Raw genomic sequence first — 18,996 nt, 5'->3', positions numbered from 1 at the left:
TCTTCTTTCGTTCTTTCTTTCTTTTTTCATCCGTTTTCTTCTCCTCCCTCCCTCTCTCTCTTTTATTAACTCCAGTCCACATTATATATTTGCTTTGGCTCCAAAAAGCCGCCCTCCTCTTTGTAACCGTGCAGTAACCTACTGCCACACAGAGGTGCTGAGGTCATCGGGCCTGATCCTGCACAGCGCTGCTGGCTCTGGCCTCAGGAACAGGTCGCACACACACACACAAACACACACACACACACACACACACGCATACACACACACAAATGGGCAGTTCAATTCTTAAAAGCTGCCAATGCCTGAACATACATCATGTCTTACACACACGCACAGTCATGCAGTTTCTCATTCTCTCTCTCTCTCTCTCTCTCTCTCTCTCTCTCTCTCTCCCTCTCTCTGAGACACACACAGTGTTTTCCTAGCCTGTTTACTGGTCCCTTTATGACCCCCTGTTAACAATCCACTGACACTTTAACAAGCGAGGCCGCTAAGGCCTGTCTATGATGGTAATGAATCAGGATCGGCTCTGTTGCCACACAGACTGGAGGACAGGCCTGATGACTTCACATAAATGAGCCTGCGGTGCTAATTCTACGCAGAGTAAATGAATGACGCAGGCTTGTGCGCAAGCTGCGGGACTGAAAAAAAATTAAATATACTGAGCGAGAGCCATCGTGGAAATCCCTCATAAACCATCTATCGTGTGTCAATCCTCCACCAGCGCTGCTCTTGCCCACTGCCCACTGCTCGGCAGCGGAGCCAAAAAGCACACTGGAACAAAAAAAAAAAAAAAAAAAAAACTATTTCGCAAATGGCTCATTGCAAAATTGTCCCTTGTGCCTTCCCACGCCTGTGGAGAAAACAATATTTGAAGTTTTCTGGGGATGGAGCAACAACACAGGAAAAAACGCAGCGCTTTGAGAAATTAATCCACTATGCAATTTCAGAACCCACTAACAACTGATGTAACAATACAAACCAATACCAACTCGTGCAGACTAGCCATGTTGGTGTTTCAGAGCTTAGCAAATTGCTGCAAATTGCAGTTGCCCTCGATTCAACTCTATGCGGATAACTATGACCTGGATGGCTGAGAACATCCACAGACAACGAGCTTAGCAAAGTTTGTCCCAGGCTGGCCTCCGTATCACCGTAATACGTACTTCAGAAGCCGGGAGACAAGGAGGACGGGAGAGAGGAGTGGCTTTGCGAAGAGTTTACATTGAAACTTGTTGCAGGTCTCGATAATTTCCAGTGGTTAAAAAAAAAAAAAGCGCACATTTTAAGTTTTTTTTTTTTTTTTTTCATTGCTATATTTAGAGCAACAGTGAGTGCAGGCCTATATGTTATCCATACACCAATTAAGTGAGTCCAGCTGTACTGGCAAAAGGGAATGAAGACGAAGACAAAGGCTTTTATCTCCCATCCAAACAGTCCATCGCAGGAACCAGAGAGAGCAAAAGTCACAGTTGGAACACTTGCTCGCGTTCAAGTCTCGTAAAATGGGATCATCTCTGGACAGACGGTGGCCCGGCTGATTGTTTCACCTCGGTGTGCTGAAATAGCGAGAGGATTTACTCTGCGGTGTAAATGCAGCTACTCAGTAATGAGACAGGCAGGCTGTGATTCATAGGGCTGATGAGTGGCACTGAGTGTCTAGTGTCTAATGTGTGAACACATGCTGATGTTGTCTGGCGTGGGTTTTAATTACCCCTAATCATCTGGTACTCGCTGTAGCCAAACCTTTCCATTACACACAAACACCTCTCCCTCTCCTTCTTAATCTCTCTGTCTCTCTCTCTCTCTCTCTCACTCTCTGTCTCTCTCTCTCACTCACACACGCACACATTTATTCATCCTGCCATTCATGCCAAACCCACAGAGCTGAGATCCTCCCTCGGCTAAGACGAGCTTTCACTACGGCATCAAGTCACCAATTAATTCATTAACAGACGTCTCCCCAGGCGCTGAATAGCTGCGCACGTCCAGGACAGAATTACTGTAGTGTAAACACCCACTGGCAGACAACAGCGAGACACACACTTGCACAATCTCTCCTCTTTCTGTTTCTCTCTCTGTCCCACACTCACGTACACACACACAGGAGAGACAAACATACTGTACAACATCAAGGCCTACTGGAAACACACGCAAGCGCCAGCACACAAAGACCTACTGGAAATGCTCACACAAAAGCACACACACACACACACACACACAAATAGACAATATAAACAGGTAACTGGCAGACAACAAGGACAGGTATCAACAGAGACTGAGAACAGCTCAACATCCTCTGTCTGTCTGCCGCTGGGGGAATTAAGCATAGGGAGCGACCTGTGGTTATTAGTGTACTCAATGGTTGCAGAGTGCGTGTGTGTGACGTGTAAATGTCTGAACATGCTATCTTAAAAATGTCTGCATCCTCCCAGCACCTCTTACACTCCAACAGAGGACTGGGACACATCCTGGTCACAGAGCAACACTGATTTGGTGAGGAAAGCCTAACTTTATGCCCGTAGTCTGAAAAAGAGGAATCAGTGTGTTGAAAACGCCGTCTTCACCCCCCGTTTTGTCTCCTGATAATAAAGCTGACAGGTATAAAAACACGCAGCAGAGTGCAGAGCGTACATGTGTGCTGGCTGGCTCTCTGAACGGATGACAGCTAATAGTGAGTCACTCATTTCTTTCAGAGGACGGCCGTGTTAGAAAACTAGAAAAAAGAAAAAAAAAAAGACCCGCTTGGTTCTCGTTAGCCAGGCCAATTATCCCCAGCTGCTGGGAGAGTGTGTCTCAGATTGGGATGGAAACATTTTAAAGACACACACGTATAACATATGATCGAAACATAATAAGACCACATGTGTTTTGTGCCCACGGTTGCCCGGGGGTGATCATTTTGATCGCCGTGGTGACGAAGCGGATGAGTTCTTGACCACACACTGGACGCTGTGATAAACCAGCCACGGTAAACTGTGAGTTCAAGCAGCAGTGAGGGTGACAAGAGGAAGTGACTGAGGGCCAGGAGCCAAGAGAGTAACGCAATATGGCTTCCCTTCAGAGGCAATGTGGCTTCCTACCAAAACGTTTCTCAAAAACAAGGTCGAGGTTCTGCCTCTGATAAAACACACGCACGCGCGCGCGTATGAGTACACGCACGCAGATGCCGGCAAAAAATGCGGACTCACACTGCGAGCGGGATTTGTGTTGCATTATGTGTTTTAGCCAAAGCAATGAAACAAAACCACAGCCACAGAAATGTTCCCTTTGCCCAGAGGACCCCGAATTCAACAAAAGACACACAGATTGTAAAATTTAAGAAAGCATTTGTGTCTCTTCTGTCACTGGACACACTCCATAACTACGAGCAATGTGACCCGGGTTGTGTCAGAGGCTCTTAAATGTGCTGTAATAAAAACGAACTTTTACCACTTGAGAGCAATAGTGGAGAGCTTGGAGTAAAACTATTGTGGAATTTATGTTAATATTTATGAATGGTGGCAGGCACCCATCTCAGATCCCCTTCCCTTCTGTCACTCAGCTCACACACACACACACACAAAACATTCTTTCTAAATATAACTTTGTCTGTTATCAGCCGGTGCATCACATCTCAGCTAACATTTTTGCAAATATAAACTCTCTCCAATCTTCAAAGGCCTGTCAAACTGTGTTATCGGCACAAAACTGGAATCGCATCAAAACTGGATTGCCTCTTGAACACATTTCACGACAAGCATCGACCAGCTCCAAAATTCCAGCTAAGCAGGACTCCTGCCAAACACTGACATTAATGGCTTCAAGATCTTCCATGCTTCAAGATGCTAAACAGTATCTCCAGTATTAATCACATCCATCGCTTGCAATTTAGCATAAATTACCGCGGCTGCACATGATCTCACTGCTGGGATTCTGACCAGTATGATGTCTGGTCACAGAAGGACCCAAAAATAGCTGTTGTGCGAATACCCCTTCGCTTCAATCTAGTTTTAATTAATCACATTATTGTTTTATGTAAATTTACAACTTTCATAGTCCTCTGCTGGCTGCGTTCGCCCTTTTCATCACGAAAACAAAAGCAAGTCTACTCTCTCATGCCGAAACCCCGACCCACAAACTATTTTTGGTCCAAAGGAGAGCCTGACGACCAGGGTTTAGGAACAGGGATTCCAGTTCAGTCACAAGCCAAGCTGATTTAACTCCTCTCAGTGACTTAATGTAGCGACTAATTCAGAAATTTAATTCGCACTGAAGCTCATTATTGGCACTCTGCATAAATAGCTGCCCACTGTAACCTGGCAACAAGAGGATATGGCCTTGCTCAGGACAATCAGCGAGTGCTGCCCTGTCCTTGGAGGTCCATCAACAGGCCCAGAGCCACCATGGTGTTTTGACGGTGCCTCGATACAGCTCATACACTGGGCCCGACACCGACAGCAATGAACATCTGTGATTACTACCCAGGTCTGACAGTTCACCGCTGTATGCAACCATGGCGAGGTATATTATCTCAACAAAATGAGCCATGGTCTATGCAGCGACACACACATCAAGAACCGCATGAAGCGCGCACACACTCCAGCTGCGTCCCAGTCTTCTTGGATGACACAGCAAAAGTATTTGCCACAACCTCTCATTTCAACATATTTTCCCGCTAGTTGTGTGCATAGGGAGCGGGAAATGCAGAAAAATGTTAGGCCAAGATCTTCCTGTGGTTGGCAAGTGGCTATAAACTGGCTTAATACAGCTGTTCTCGGATTTTATTCATTCACAAAAAAAATATGTCTGTCTGTCGCTGGCTAAGTCTAGCTAAATCGTTACCTAAATCAGACGACAAACCATATGAAGTCGTATGAGAGCGCCAAAACTAAACGAACAGCAGCAATTGTTAATATTGAAAGCGAACAAGCATATTGCTAAGCATGTTATACGCGATGTTCTCCAGTTGCATCTGTTTTCCAATTCACTGCCCTGCACTCAGCATGGTTACCATTATGCATCTGGAGATACAAAGTGGGACAAAGTGAAAATAACGTCTGAAGCTGTAGCTGTTGTTGCTACCGTTAGTTTGTTCATTTTGAAGAAACCGAACTTTCCAGCCTGCACGACTGGGATAAAAGCCTGCTGGGTAGTGTGGCTGCTTGAACTGCTTAAGTTGCTCATGTAAATATCAATAATAAAAAAATAAAGCAAGTGAGATGTGCAGGCCCGTAGCAACAAGGCAAGCAAACCAAGCAATTGCCTGGGGCCCTGAGCTGGCCGGGGGCCCCCAGAAAGCGACTGGTTATGAACTAAATGCAACGACAAACTGGAGAAATGTTAATTTGAGTGTGATTTTATAGTTACTGTGCAATTTGCACTTTCTTTATATGTTCGTTGTTTTGGGATGGTGGTGTTTTTTTTTTTTTTTTGCAAACGTTCAAATGTAAATATTACTGTGTGTACAGTATGCAACACATATAAGCACTGTCAGAAATAATTTATTGTAATAAAGTGTGGGCGAACTTAAACTGTATGTCTATGCTGTGGTTCCTGTAGGCTTTGGCCAGGCAGGGTGGGATGGGCGGGCCTCCAAGTCGATTTTTGCCTGGGGCCCCTAAATTCCTTGAGACGGCCCTGGAGATGTGTCAATGCTTGCTACAACATATTTCAAAATCAAATGCTTTTTAAGTAAGCACCGATGTCACTGTCACTGGATAAAGTTTGCCTCGTGATTAACAGTAATGACACAACCTCGGCTCCCTGTAGGCCGAAGGTTGGCCTCTATGGGAAGGGCTCAACTTGTTCAACGAGAGAACGACACCCTAGTAGACTGTCTCACTCTGGACCTCTTTCTATGAATCCAGGCACATCAACCAACGCTGCAAGATGGGAATTACTAAACGATCATGCTTAAAATCATTGTATGTTGGAGAAAAATATCATTTGAGACTTAAGAAAGAGAAACCCTAGGCGTAAATGTGTAATTTCATACACACACAAAAAAATATATTGTAAGAAACAACATTGTTTGATTCCCCTACTCACATACTCTAGCCAATAACATTAGCCAAGGGGGGAGGAGAAAACATTTCACTCACTCACAGCTGCAGGAGAGCGACGTGCGATGGCTCTTGAGGACCTGCATGTGTCATGCAGCAACACGGATAAATGTTTTTTTGGCTGAATTTCCCTCCAAACACAGATCTAGGATCATATTTCTCTAACACTATTTGTAATGTACTTTTTGGTATTACTGATCATATCCAGAGTGCAAAGTTAGCATCCAAATATGATAATTACCGCCTATCTGGCAACACTGACGTTAACTCACACTGTATAACAATGCTCAGTAATGACTCTGGCACACATGCATACCTACACAATCTCATGTGGACCTACAACATGCAGGAGAAGGCCTGCCACCTTCTCACTGTATATGTGTGCTCATGTTTGGAGATGTGGGGGGTATCTGTGCGTTTTGGCTTTCCATCTCTTGGAGTTTGATTACAAGGCTTGATATACTGTCGGGCATCAGCGTTGCTTAGAATAAGTGCCGGCTTGGTGGCCATGTCTTTGGGTGTTTGACAAATAGAGCAGGCTGCAGATTCTAAAATAGAAGTGCGAGTCAATCGTCTGGACTGTGACTGACTTATTTTTGCAGCGGTTTACAAAAAGAGTCATAAACACTGATAAGAGCTTGGGGAAAGAGATTCCCTGGGAGAGAGAGAGGCCATTCCCCCCTGTTTGAACTACCGGCTAAAGGCCTGGAGAAAACAGTGTATGCAGTGTGTGTGTGTGTGTGTGTTGCGGAGGAGGGGGGGCGCACGTCTGCATGGCTGTGCTTGTGTATGCATACGTGAACACTTACAGGTGTGTGTAATTTCAAGAGGGGGCAGCTGAGTGCTGAGTGAAGCAGTGAACGTGGAGAACAGCCTGCAAGGCGGTGCAAAGTGCAAAAATGTCTCCGTCTGCCTTTTTCCAACTCTTTGCCTCTTTGTTTGCTGTGACCAGGAATGACAATGCCTCCTGCCAATGAGGGAGCCGGCACCTTTGAAGATGAATAATGCCGGTTTATAAAGGCGCTCGGTGAGCTGCTCAAACATTAACCAGACCCTCAACCACGTCTGTGTCAGGTAGGTACCGTGTGAACGTGACAGCCAGGGGAGATCTGAGGAGAAGTCTGTGGAAAATCAGGCCTGTAAAGCCGATTTGATGCATTTGTGTCGAGGAACGAACATCTGTCATTACTATGTGCAAACTCAGGTGAAAAGGAAAAATGTGAAGACTGGTCAAGATGGTAATATTTGGGTGGATTCAGCACTTCATTTTGTTTGAATTAGAACTTTATTTTCAGATAAGTGTAAAACATTTGTCAATGTTTTAAATGTACAGAACAATTTAGGAAAAATTATATGAAAAACAAACAAACAAAAAAAAAACACCCTACTGCACTTGCACTATTATATATCACAAATCTGTGATATTCAGTTCATTCCGGGAATTATTTTTTTGTTATTATTATTTTGTTATTTATTTATTTATTTATTTATTTATTTATTTATTTATTTATTTATTTATTTATTTATTTATTTATTTATTTGGGGGGAAGGAGGGTATCCCCTTTCTCCAAATCTGCCTCATCTACTTCTATTTCACTGGGTGATTTCTGACATTTCCCCAGAATGCCTTTGGACAACACACAGAGAGGGACTGTGAGCTTATTGCTTTGAATCAAAATGAATCTAAGGACGTATGCACCTCGCTAAAAAAGCTGCTGACACTGAGGCAGGTCCCTGAGGTGTGACTGCAGCTGCACATTTCTCAAAATACAAAATCTCATGTGGCTGCATTGCTTTCTGGTCTATTGAGGCCACTGTCTGCAGATAAGTTGGTATTTCTTCCTCTTTGACAACTGATTTCTAAACTTGAAAGTCTAGATAAAAGCCTCTCTTCGGTCATCCTGGGGGACTGACGTCAAAACTTAATGTTTACTATTGTTTAAAATGTTCTGCCATTAAACGCCATTATAGCTGTGCAGAAAATGTCCTAAAGTAACACCACAGCATCTATACTTAGCCAGTTAACGATAAAAAAAAAAAAAAAAAAAACACCATCAAACTGCCAAGTGGGACAATCTGTTGTAACGTGTTCCAAGTGTTGCTTCCCACTTAAATCCATTCTCACCTCCATCAGTACAAGCAAAACAATTCAAGCTTTTTAAAGTGGAAACTTTAAATTACCTCTGGCTGTGGGAGCTGGTCAAATTTATCTTTTTCCAAGGAGAAATCAACCTAGATATATTATCACTAAGACAGTCAAAAAAAAAAAACTGCTGCAGTTGTGGCTTTAAAGCGCAATTATTTTAATGGGTATCAAATCAACCGTGTCAAGCCTCATTGACCGCATGGTTCGCTCCTGTCCGTCAAAATGCCTCTGAACAGCACCTGGGAACATTCGAGTGTACTGTACTCTTTCTGCAGCGATCCAAGTGTAGATTTTGATGTAACGAGGCGAGACAAGCGGCAGGTCTGCTCAAATTATCCAGATGATAGTGTGGTTTCGAAGACGGGCAGAGAGAGTGGGAGTGGAATGGGGGGGGGGGGGGGGGGGGGGCTTCTCATCTCCAAACAGAGGGGTAGCAGCTACAAGGAAATCCACAGACAGGAGGTTTGGAAGAGGGTTAAAACAGCAGAGACCCTCTGCCAAGTCACTGATATGCTATCGATGTGCCAACAGAATTTCTGAAGCTGTGTTAGTGGAAGAAAGGAAGGAAAACGTCCCTCCTATCCCACCAGCCTTTACGTTCCTATTTACTCACCAGTCCAATAAGAGGAGCCTGGAAAAAAAGGCGATTGTCAAAGCCTGCTGTCGTCAAAATACTCCGCTGGCCCACAGGCCATGGAAATGTCACTCTACTGCTCCTTTATTTCCCTGTTCCTCTCCCTCACACATTTTCCTCATCATACTCCCCCTCTCTCCCTTACGTCCGCCTCTTTCATTTTTGCTATTGTGTCCCCCTCCATTTCCAACCCCTCCTCTGCCCCTACTTCTCTCTGCGGTGCAGTGTCAGTCTCTTCATTCTGCATGCCTTCAAGCTGTCTTTCTAATCTTCCTGAATTATTCAAAACACTTTCCCCTCTCTTTTTCTTTTTTACCCAACACTTCCAGCGATGTAGAAGAACCTGGAACTGTGTGATATTTGCAAAATGAAAAAAAGAGGCACTGACACTGCAGTTAATTTACACTGAAAGAATTTTCCTCCAGAGTGACACTCCGCAGCCTTTTCTCATCACGATTAGCCGGCACGATGTCACCTTCACTTGTTAAAGTTTCTCTTTGAGTTGAGCGGGATTTCTCACCGCGGGAGGAGCTCACAGTTTAGACTGAGCTTTCCTCGAGGCCACGGTGCACGCTTTAATTCTTTATGTTTCAAAACTACAGACAGCCCTTCCCATCCTTGTGCTGTGAGCTCAGCTAAACATGTTTGAATTGATATTGAAACAGGTTGGCGCTGGCTACTGAACTCATTGCATTAGAAGCTTCCCTGTGTTGTGTGGCCTATGGGGAATCAATATCCCAAATGGATCGGGATGCACACTCAGGAGCACATGAACGTCCTTAAAGATCCTGATGGAAGTAATCAGCAAAGTGCACTTCAAGAGGAAAGACAGCGACCACTGTGTTCAAATGTGCTTTGTTTGTATCTTTTTTTTTCCCATAAGATCGAACACTCATATCCGTTCGCTCAATGGTTTGCGTCAGTTCAAACGCCGCACAGTGCCAAGCTCTTTATTGTTCACAGAAACTTGACACATTTTGCAATAAATACATGGAAGGAGAGTTCAGTGACCTTCCAAGCATTGTCACTCTGGGCGGGTTGCAACAAGAAGCTCTCAGATCTTGCTGTGATCGCTCTATCATAGCAATGGCACTGGTTTGCCCTGTGCCCACTCACCCGCCCATCTACTATTCCTCCTTTCTTTGTTCCCTGCCATTCTTGTAGGTGTGAGGCTCTGCTTTCTTCTGCTCTTTGAAACATGGTGTTTGCCTAAGCAAGCGCATATTCACACTCACACACACACATTCCCCTGGCCCTGTGTGATGGTGCGGGTGGCTGTGCCGAAAAACAGCCCAGAGGAATGTGTTACTAAAGGACCTGCCTCGCTGACAACATGATGGATGCAGTGAATGACGGGGCTTTGTGGCTCCAGTGTGAGACATTATGATACACATGCCGACCCAGTAAAAAATAAACTGTCTAGGATATTGGTTGAGGAAAGCTGTTCATTTTGATGAGAAGACGGGAGCCATGCCCAAATAGGTTTTCTTGCTTTTCCAGCAGTATGCATGCTGCATCACTGTAGATGGGAGACTACAGAGTCAGTTTGGTGAATTTGTAGAAACCTGGAGGACAAATTATTCAAAGGTTGTGGATTGAAAACCTAAAATCTGCCTCCAGCATCTGATATGCTGCTTTTATTTGGCTGTTATATCTTTACCTGGCACTTCTCTGTCATACATAAATTTTCAAGGAAGACAGGAGTATTTCTTACATCTGTCTGGGTGCTGTGGCTTTGACTATTGCAGTTATTACTATTAACAGCTTGTAATGTTGCTCAAATAGCCATTTACATTTAATCTGCTGCTGGACTCTTTGTTAACAGACGGATTTAAAAATGTAGAGAGCGAGAATGGACTGCTTTATAAAGCTTATCAATATAATGGAGTCATCTGTCATGAAGTGAATGCTGGATAATATGTAGGGAAAAAAAACATACAATGGGGTTTGACCGACCTCTAAAATATAGTGTATTTTCAAATTAATATTTAAAGCGGAAAAAAAGGATGAGATCCTGCTACAGCTTCATTACCTGGTTTTTATACAAGACATTGTGACCCTCACCCCGGTGCACCCAGGTAGCTGCTACAGTCACACAGAGCACAGACATTTCCACAAAGCTGTGCCTGTTGATCTAACAACACGTTCACATCTGCCAACGAGGACGTCTGTGAGCTTTAGAAATGGACAACGCCAGCAAACAAAAACCTTTTAAACAGCTGCCATGTGTCAAAATCGCTGACATGTGCCACAGGTGACTGTCAAACAGTATAGAGCCTCTTTCTCTGCAGGCCCGCTACGGAATGGAAAATACAGAATTGGTGTGTGTTACTACAAGTCAGCTGCGTCTCTCTGTGATTGTATGGAGTCACACTGAGATTTAACTCTCCACATCTATCACAGACATCGTCCTCCCTCTCTTTGTGCTGCTGTTTCTCCTCTTCTTCCTCCTCCCTTTACACCTCCTCCTCCTCATCATCAGCACCATCAACATCACTGAATTTCTCCAACTCTGTTATTCTGTGATCCTCAAGCTTTTATATCCAAGTATAAAAAAAAATAAAGCTGGGCAGCCTGACTCAAAGTCAGTGGTCACAACCAAATGTCTTTTGGCCTAAGGGAGCATGGTGCATACATGCTGAATCCAAGTACAAGACTTTATAAAATCATCAAGCCGCAGCATTGATTACTCTTTCCGAAGAATGCAAAGTGTGTGAGAAAAACTCCCACATGGTTTTCAGCTCCATCAATCAGCCTCTGCATGAGACATAATTTAGCAATTTCATTCAGCCACACAAGCATTTGTTTTGCATTCTCCCTCAAGTTCAGCTTTCCCCCCTCATCTGTATCTCCAGCCTCATATATGTCACTTTATCTTTATAGCGCCTGCTGATTTGAAACTGACATGTCTGTCTAGTCATCCTGGATACAGTAAGTGTAATCTATATCTCCGTGCAAGGCTGTAGTAAAACACAACTACTGAAACTACTGTAACTTTGATCCCTGAATTGCCACAGATCAGCAGCTGATGAAGCAGTCTGGCTCTCAGACACAGAGCTCAGACAGAGAGCAGCAGTTCCACAAACAGTCCACATTTATCAAAGATAAGCCACTTTTTTCTGTAAGACTTAACTTCTTTTTTTTTTTTTTTTTTTTTTTTTAGAAAAGCAAGGAAGGCTTTATCAAATACACTTAAATGCAGGCAACCCTTTTCTTGTAGGATCTTTCTAGGTTTTATAAATGGCTTGATAATCAACACAATAAATATCAACTGAAGTAATATTAATTGTGGCACTATCAAAATTAAAGTAATAAGCAGTATTGCTATTACACTGAAACTATGTTTTAAAAAATAATATATTTCCAATGAAGCCAAACTACATTAATTAACAAGTAACAATTTTAATATAATGATAATAATCATAATAATAAGAATAAGAATAATAATAACGTGATTATTCTTATGTAACTATCTACAACACCTGGCTTTTTGACACATTGTTGCACTAATAGGTTAACTGACTTTGATGTGGAAATAATTATGTGAAAATAAAAATCTGCCTTCAATTACGACTGTGGTGGGCTTGTTGCAGAACCCCTCAGATAAATTAAAAAGCATCGCTTTATTGCAGTGGTAAAGTTGAGCCATGAGAAATATTCCTGCGGATGGTGAGGCGCAGTGGTCCCTTTTGAGGTGGTTTTAAGCCTATATTTGAGCTATGGCCTGCAACGGGCTAAATTGACTTATGGCTTTCAAATTGCATATTCATGTTGCATGTGACTAAAACACAATTTTATGCTTGTGGACGTGCGCCATAAAATCACTGAAAATGGGCCTTGCTGTGGTTTTGGTTAGAAACCAGAGATGTTCAGCTTTGGGTCTGATGAATTAGGGATAAGATTACTCACAGAGTAGTCGTTAAATCTAACGAATTTCATAATAATAATAATAATAATAATAATAATAATAATAATAATAATTCAGACAATAATTTAGATCCTGTTTTTTCCCACTGGAATAACTCATTACTCAGATCTTTTTTTTTTTTTTTTTTTTATTCCACTGACTATCCTATCCGGGTATTTAATAATGCTTGGTCTCCCTCCTCTCATTAAGCTGTTTTTCCTCAGCACTTGAACTAAATCGCATCTGTCCTCCAACCAAAATAAATTTATCCTGCATCTCAAACAGACCTGCTCCTCTGCCTGAAGCCATCACAGTTAGGCTGCGTGTCATGTAGGATGCGGGATGGATGCATCGGGAGGAATTTGGATGGACTCACCGACACACTCGTTGGCCTCCCTGGCTGTGGCTCTTTGCCACGGTCTGTCGTAGTGGAAAGGTTTGCACCTGTCGCACTCCGGCCCGGCGGTATTGTGCTTGCACTCACACACCAGACTCCCATCCCGGTCCTTTACGCACCGAGACGCGTGCCCGTTGCATTTGCATCTCCCCCCGACCTGCAAGTCCGACACGGCGTAAAAGTAAGAGTCCCGGGCCAGCTCCGAGTCATCCTCGTTCTCGTCGCCGAAAGTGTGCAACCGACTGAAGGTCACTTTAATATCGGTGGCCGTGACCCAGTCCTGGAGCACCGGCGAGTTGTCGAAGTCGTGCGCCGACGGTCTGCCGTCCAGGGTGCTGAAGGCGATGAGGCCACCGGAGAGAGGGTGCATGTCGGTGTGGGAATCCGTGCAAACGGCCTCTTGCTCGTTCTGCTTCGTGATAGCGGCCCTGTTGGGCTTGTTGTACATCTTCCTGCACTGGGTCGAGTAAAACTGGAAGGGTACCCAAGATTTCCCGTAGTCCATGGACTTGTAAATGGCCATGGATTCTGGTCGGGGCGAGCAGAACTGCAGGCTCACATAAGTGACCTCAAACTTCTTACCCAGGGACAGAGTCAGGGTGACATTTTGCGGGTACTGGATGAAGTTCTCCGACTGCCAGCAGGTGAGGTTGTGCGGGTTGTTGAGGTCCGTCAGGTACGCCGGTGGGTGGTATTTTTTGGGGTCCGAGGCGTCGCAGGTGTGGCAGTTTCTTGTCCTCTCGTCGCCCTTCTCCGGCGCCGTCACCACACAGTACCGGGTCGGCGTCTTGCCGCAGGTGCTGGAGACCCGCACCTCCTTCCCGAAAGCGGAGTTGACAAAGTCGGGGATGCAGCGCCTCGGGTTGCCGTGCTCGTCGTAGCAGGGGTCCGGGGGAGAGGTCTGCGCCGCGAACAGGCTCATCCCGTAGCCTCCGAGGGCGCTCCGGCACGACAGGGACACAGTGAGCACCACAGTCAGCACAACATCCACAGCCCTTATCATGGTAGTTCCCTCGGTCCTGTAGTGCCTCTGTCGCTGGAGGAAACTGGGGGGAAACAGCAGCCATGTGGGAAGAGAGTGAGATTAAAGTTTGTTGATGACACAAGTTAAAGAAAACAGCGTTATCAGTGCATTTGTTTTGATTCTCTACAGCAAACATTTTTTTTTTTTTTTTTTTTTACAAACACCAGCACTGGGACAGTTATGGATTTAATCACAGACTGTCAATCATCTTGCTCCAGGAATAATTTCAACCCGTCAAATTAGGATGTGTGAAATCTATTTAAAGCACACTATACCTGAGAATAAACAAAACAAAAAAAATTAAAAATCACCAATCCAGAATAGATGTCAAAATGCCAGCGGTGGTACTTTACTCTAATGCTCCTCTTGTTGTGTTGTTTGTTCCTTCAATCTCCTGCTTAAAAATACAGGAGCGGCTGAATATAAGAGTCGCTAGTGTCCTTATAGCAGTTCCACTCCTCTTGCCCGTCTTTTCTCATCTCTCTCTCTCTCTCTCTCTCTCTCTCTCTCTCTCTCTCTCTCTCTCTCTCCCTCCTTCTCTTTCCTCTGTCTGCGGTGGAAAGCGAAGGACGGATCTTGGCACAGCTTGAGGTCAGCTCATCCTGAAGGGTGACACCATGCTAAACAACGACATCCACTGGTAGCGCGTCAATGAAGAGATACAGGGAGATTGACGTGCTGGGAGATGCAATTTGCCGCAAGAAAGAAAAAAAGGAGGAAGGGGGAGCCATGGGCGTCGGCTGGCCACTTGCCATACCTTAGCCTGAATGAGACCAAATGTAACCATGCAGAGTTTGTCATCTTAACGGAGAGAACAGATCAAGCAAAATTTATTTGGAAGCCAAATCCTCCCCAAAACCACACGCACACAGGGGAAACACACTCAGGATAAATGTTTCCTGAGTTGCGCGCATTTAGTGATGCCCAATCATTAATCATATTAGGCAAATTGCAGTATCTTGTCAGTCACTGCTCCACCCTGTCGCCAGATCTTCGGATGTTTTCGTGGTAAATGCAGGGACTTGCAGGGTTCAGGGAACTGACGCTCCTGGGAGGAGAAAAAAGTCTCTGCAGGGATTACGCACGGCTTCAGTTGTTTTCACAGTTAAGGCTGCACAGATCATGCCTTCACGTGTAGCCATGGACAAAAAGGTCTAAATATTAGCCATTTCTTTTCTATTTTCTCAATTTCTCGTTTAGAGACTTCACTTAAAGCAATATGATTTGGAGAATATGAAAATAATTACACTGACCTAACAATTGCTAACATACAAACATACAAACATCATAACAAAAACATTCCCATACTATACTATACTGGCCCTACAGCTATAAAGGAGGGATACTAAAGAAATATTAAAATGAGGGGGGAAAAATACCATAGCCTAAAGAATGTTTATAAAAACAATTTCCACACAAACAGTGTAAGTTCCTATAACTTAAAAATTTAAAGAGAGTTTAGGGATGTACAAAAGCTGTTCAGTTCAATGCACTGGTCAGTGTTTTATCTTTCCATATGAACCTTAAGTGGAGTCCCTTGATATTTTTAATTGGATGACAGAAAAGAAAATCACACTGAGCATAAAATAACTTGTAATGTGCGGTTGTTGTTTATTCTCATCTGTCTTGTGGGCTCGCAAGTGCAACTCTCAGTGTAAACATCAATAAATTGATAAACACCCTGCGCTTCAAATGAGTGGCTAAGATTTTTTTTTTTTCTAACAGCCAGTGGGTTCACCCAAAGTAAACTCTACAGTCATTGAGAGTAAAATGATGAACCTACCACTTTGATGTTGAATTTACCTGAGTGGGTCTCATCACGACAGCACTGAGGGATAAGAGATGAAACACAGAGCAACTCATAACTTCTCAGTTTCTGATTAAGTTCATTGTAAACGCCATCAGATGCTGAGAAATTCAAATTTACCAATGCCTGTACGACAGCTGCATGTTTTGTTTGATACAACACTCCTGCTGTCTCCTCCTAGTGCAAACTGCTTGATCCGGTTCAATCCCTCCACGACAGACCTGTTGAACGTGGACAATAGAAATAAAGGCGCCATCTTGTGGCAATAAAAAAAAAAGACTCAACCGTTTAAATACTGGACGTTTTCTTCATCTTCCAGAAGGTGGTAGCATATCACCATTTCTTTATTTATTAGTCACGTTTGTGTGCTTAAAGTAGGGATCAGTGGTTGCTGCAGGTCTGGAGGTAACCGTGTACCTTCACTGGTTTACATTCAAAGAGTTTTGATATATTTACCCAAACACATTTCTAAGATTTCCTTCAGTGCATTTATCAAAGACCTGCATTCACATGTTACATTTAAAGGCAAGCAATTTGATCTTATGAGGAGCAACAGCAACGTGAGTTGGGTTTAAATTTTGTGCCTGGGTTTAAATTTTGTTCCTTGAGTACATCAAATGTTTAAACACTACTGACTTTGTACATAAAAGTCTCTCTCTGTGCATTTTTTTTTTGTTTTACATAGGTAAACATAACCTGTGTATCTCTTATACCACAGCTGGGATGCCAACAGAATCATTTGCAAGGGCTTTTGTTGCTACTGACTGAACTGAAGCTGTATAGAGCACAGCTAAATATTTCCTGTTTTCACACTTTGAGCAGCACTTACATTACAGATAGGATTCCTTTCTTCTAATAAGTCATTCTGCTGATGACGAAAGTGGTTGCAATTTCACATTTCTGTCAAAGGTTTGTATAATTTTTTAGGAGAATGTATGCATAGCAGTGCAAGGAAGAGAGTATGTCATAGGCAATGACCTTCAATGTGTTCAACAAGCTCTTTAAACAAAAATCTGGTTGGATTAGAGGAGTGGCAGGAGCTGTGGAGTTATTTATGACTGAGTAATGAAGGCAAGACAATAAGGTGAGTGAGTCAAACTACAGTAAGAAGCTCTGAAAGGTCATTAGTCTCTCTCAACCTGTATGATCACCTCGGCTTCAGTTTGTTTTCAGCAAGGTTGATCAAACTGGAGGGAAAGCAGTCAGAGAGGCATGACAAAATGTCATTTCACTGAAGAGGAATTTCTCTTTAAAATCAGGACAGAATAATTATTTCTTTGAGAGAACAGTCCTAATATGCAACCAGAGGCCTTTTTATATCAATACTTTATGTAAATCCTTTGTTATCTTGTTGACTATTTTAGCTCTTTCATGTGTTACAGTAATATAGAGCTGATCAAGCCTCAGCCCAGTGAAGCGAAAGGACAGCCAGCAGTGACAGCAAACCTACAGCCGATGGTAACGAAGCTGAACACTTTCAAACCAAAACAAACAACACAGTTTCTATGAAGAAGTTCAAGTTCCCTGATGACCTTATTGGGACACCAAGGAACTTGAAATGTGTTCTTGTAGCAAATGAAACACCTCCAGCAGTAAGTTGAATCGTATAAAAATGTAAAACAGAAAAAAGCAATCGTCCAGCTCGTACAGCTGCACTGAAAAATCCCCACAGCTGCCGTGGCAATATGTGAGCCATCAATTTTTATAGGTTACTTTCATAGGCATTTCACATATAGGCCTACACATTTCCAAAAGGACCCTAATGAAAATCCTACACACTTGCACCTCTGGTAAACATAACAGAGCATTGCAAATTATGAGCTTGTATATTAAAGTAGCATCTTTATCACTGCTAAAGTGCCAGGGGGAAAAAAGAACAAAAGCAGACATAGACTGAGGTTATGAAAAGTGATAGGCATGATAGGTATGATGTATCTCTAAAGATCTCATTACCTTCTTTCTGTTATTTTTGTATAGCCTCTGATTTTTTTTCTGAGGGTATAGTCCCTGACTTTCTCAGTCAACCGATTTACTGTTCTCATCCAAATGCATATAACTTTCATTTTTACTCAAAGCACATTTCAAACCCCTGCTCTTTGTGTACCATCGCCTCCTCTGCTGCCTCTGTCTTTGTAGGTTTTTTTTTTTTTTCATTATTAGTCAGGTTCATCGCCCTGAATTCTCTCTCTCTCAACTTGGGTTTTGTTTTTCTATCTCCTGCAATCATTGTCTTTCGGTCTTTTTTTTTTTTTTTTTTTTTGACTGTCCTTTTATCCCCTCCTCTGTCAGGTTGATAACCCAGTGGCACCTCTTCCTCACACTTGTCTCATCAGTGATTTAAAACCATTCGGCAATGTGAGTCTGATCACAATGGGGAGGTCATTCAGGAGGGAGGGAAGAGTCCAGGCATTGTAGAGCGATGGCCATCCTTGTGTGAAAGCAGCAGGATTATTGATTTGATACAAGCAGCAACAGTCAGACAGATTAGAGGGCGGGAGGTCGGCTAGAAGGGAGCTGCGGGAATTCAAATGTGATATTGTTAGTCATTCATTAACATCTTGCAAAGAAACAGACAGACCAGAACAATGGCTAAACAGCATCCCACACCGTGAATGCTGCTGTGAATCTTTCTCCTTCATTCCTTTCATCAGTGGACTTTGTTCATCTCTTGATCAACATCTGTGAAAACATGAAACTAACTGGGAGCAGTAATTTCCATAACATATCCTGGATCTCCTGTCATGTTAAAAACACTGGGTTGTACATAGTTTCAGATATTGACACAGAGCCAGAGATAAAGCTTTAAATTCAAATTTTTCTTGTGAGTCCAAACGAAGCGCTACTTTGAATAATTTCCATGTTTACTGTTGGTGTTTTCAAACATGGCTTTGTGGCCACATTTCCTTCTCTTCAAGACAAGGGGAATTCACACTAACTCATAAAATGTAAATGTCAGGCAAAGCAGCCCCAGGAGGGGGAAGTGGGGAATCGGTTTCCCTGAACGAGAGGGATGCAGATGGGGATCAGGACTACG

General features: G+C 43.3%; 1 protein-coding gene across 2 annotated transcripts in view; it reads right to left on the bottom strand.

Annotated features, from left to right (window-relative positions):
• ntn1a (netrin 1a) overlaps window positions 1-14,134 on the bottom strand; it is a 71,141-nt gene extending 57,007 nt beyond the window's left edge. For both annotated transcript variants that reach the window (XM_030057847.1, XM_030057844.1), the window contains exon 1: window positions 13,111-14,134. In XM_030057847.1, the coding sequence (XP_029913707.1) occupies window positions 13,111-14,134 (1,024 nt within the window). The remainder of the gene's footprint in view (window positions 1-13,110) is intronic.
• Window positions 14,135-18,996: the final 4,862 nt, after the last annotated feature.

Source organism: Myripristis murdjan, chromosome 1 (genome assembly GCF_902150065.1).
Source record: "Myripristis murdjan chromosome 1, fMyrMur1.1, whole genome shotgun sequence".
NCBI classification, from domain to species: domain Eukaryota; kingdom Metazoa; phylum Chordata; class Actinopteri; order Holocentriformes; family Holocentridae; genus Myripristis; species Myripristis murdjan.
This window is presented reverse-complemented; position numbering and strand designations above follow the sequence as displayed.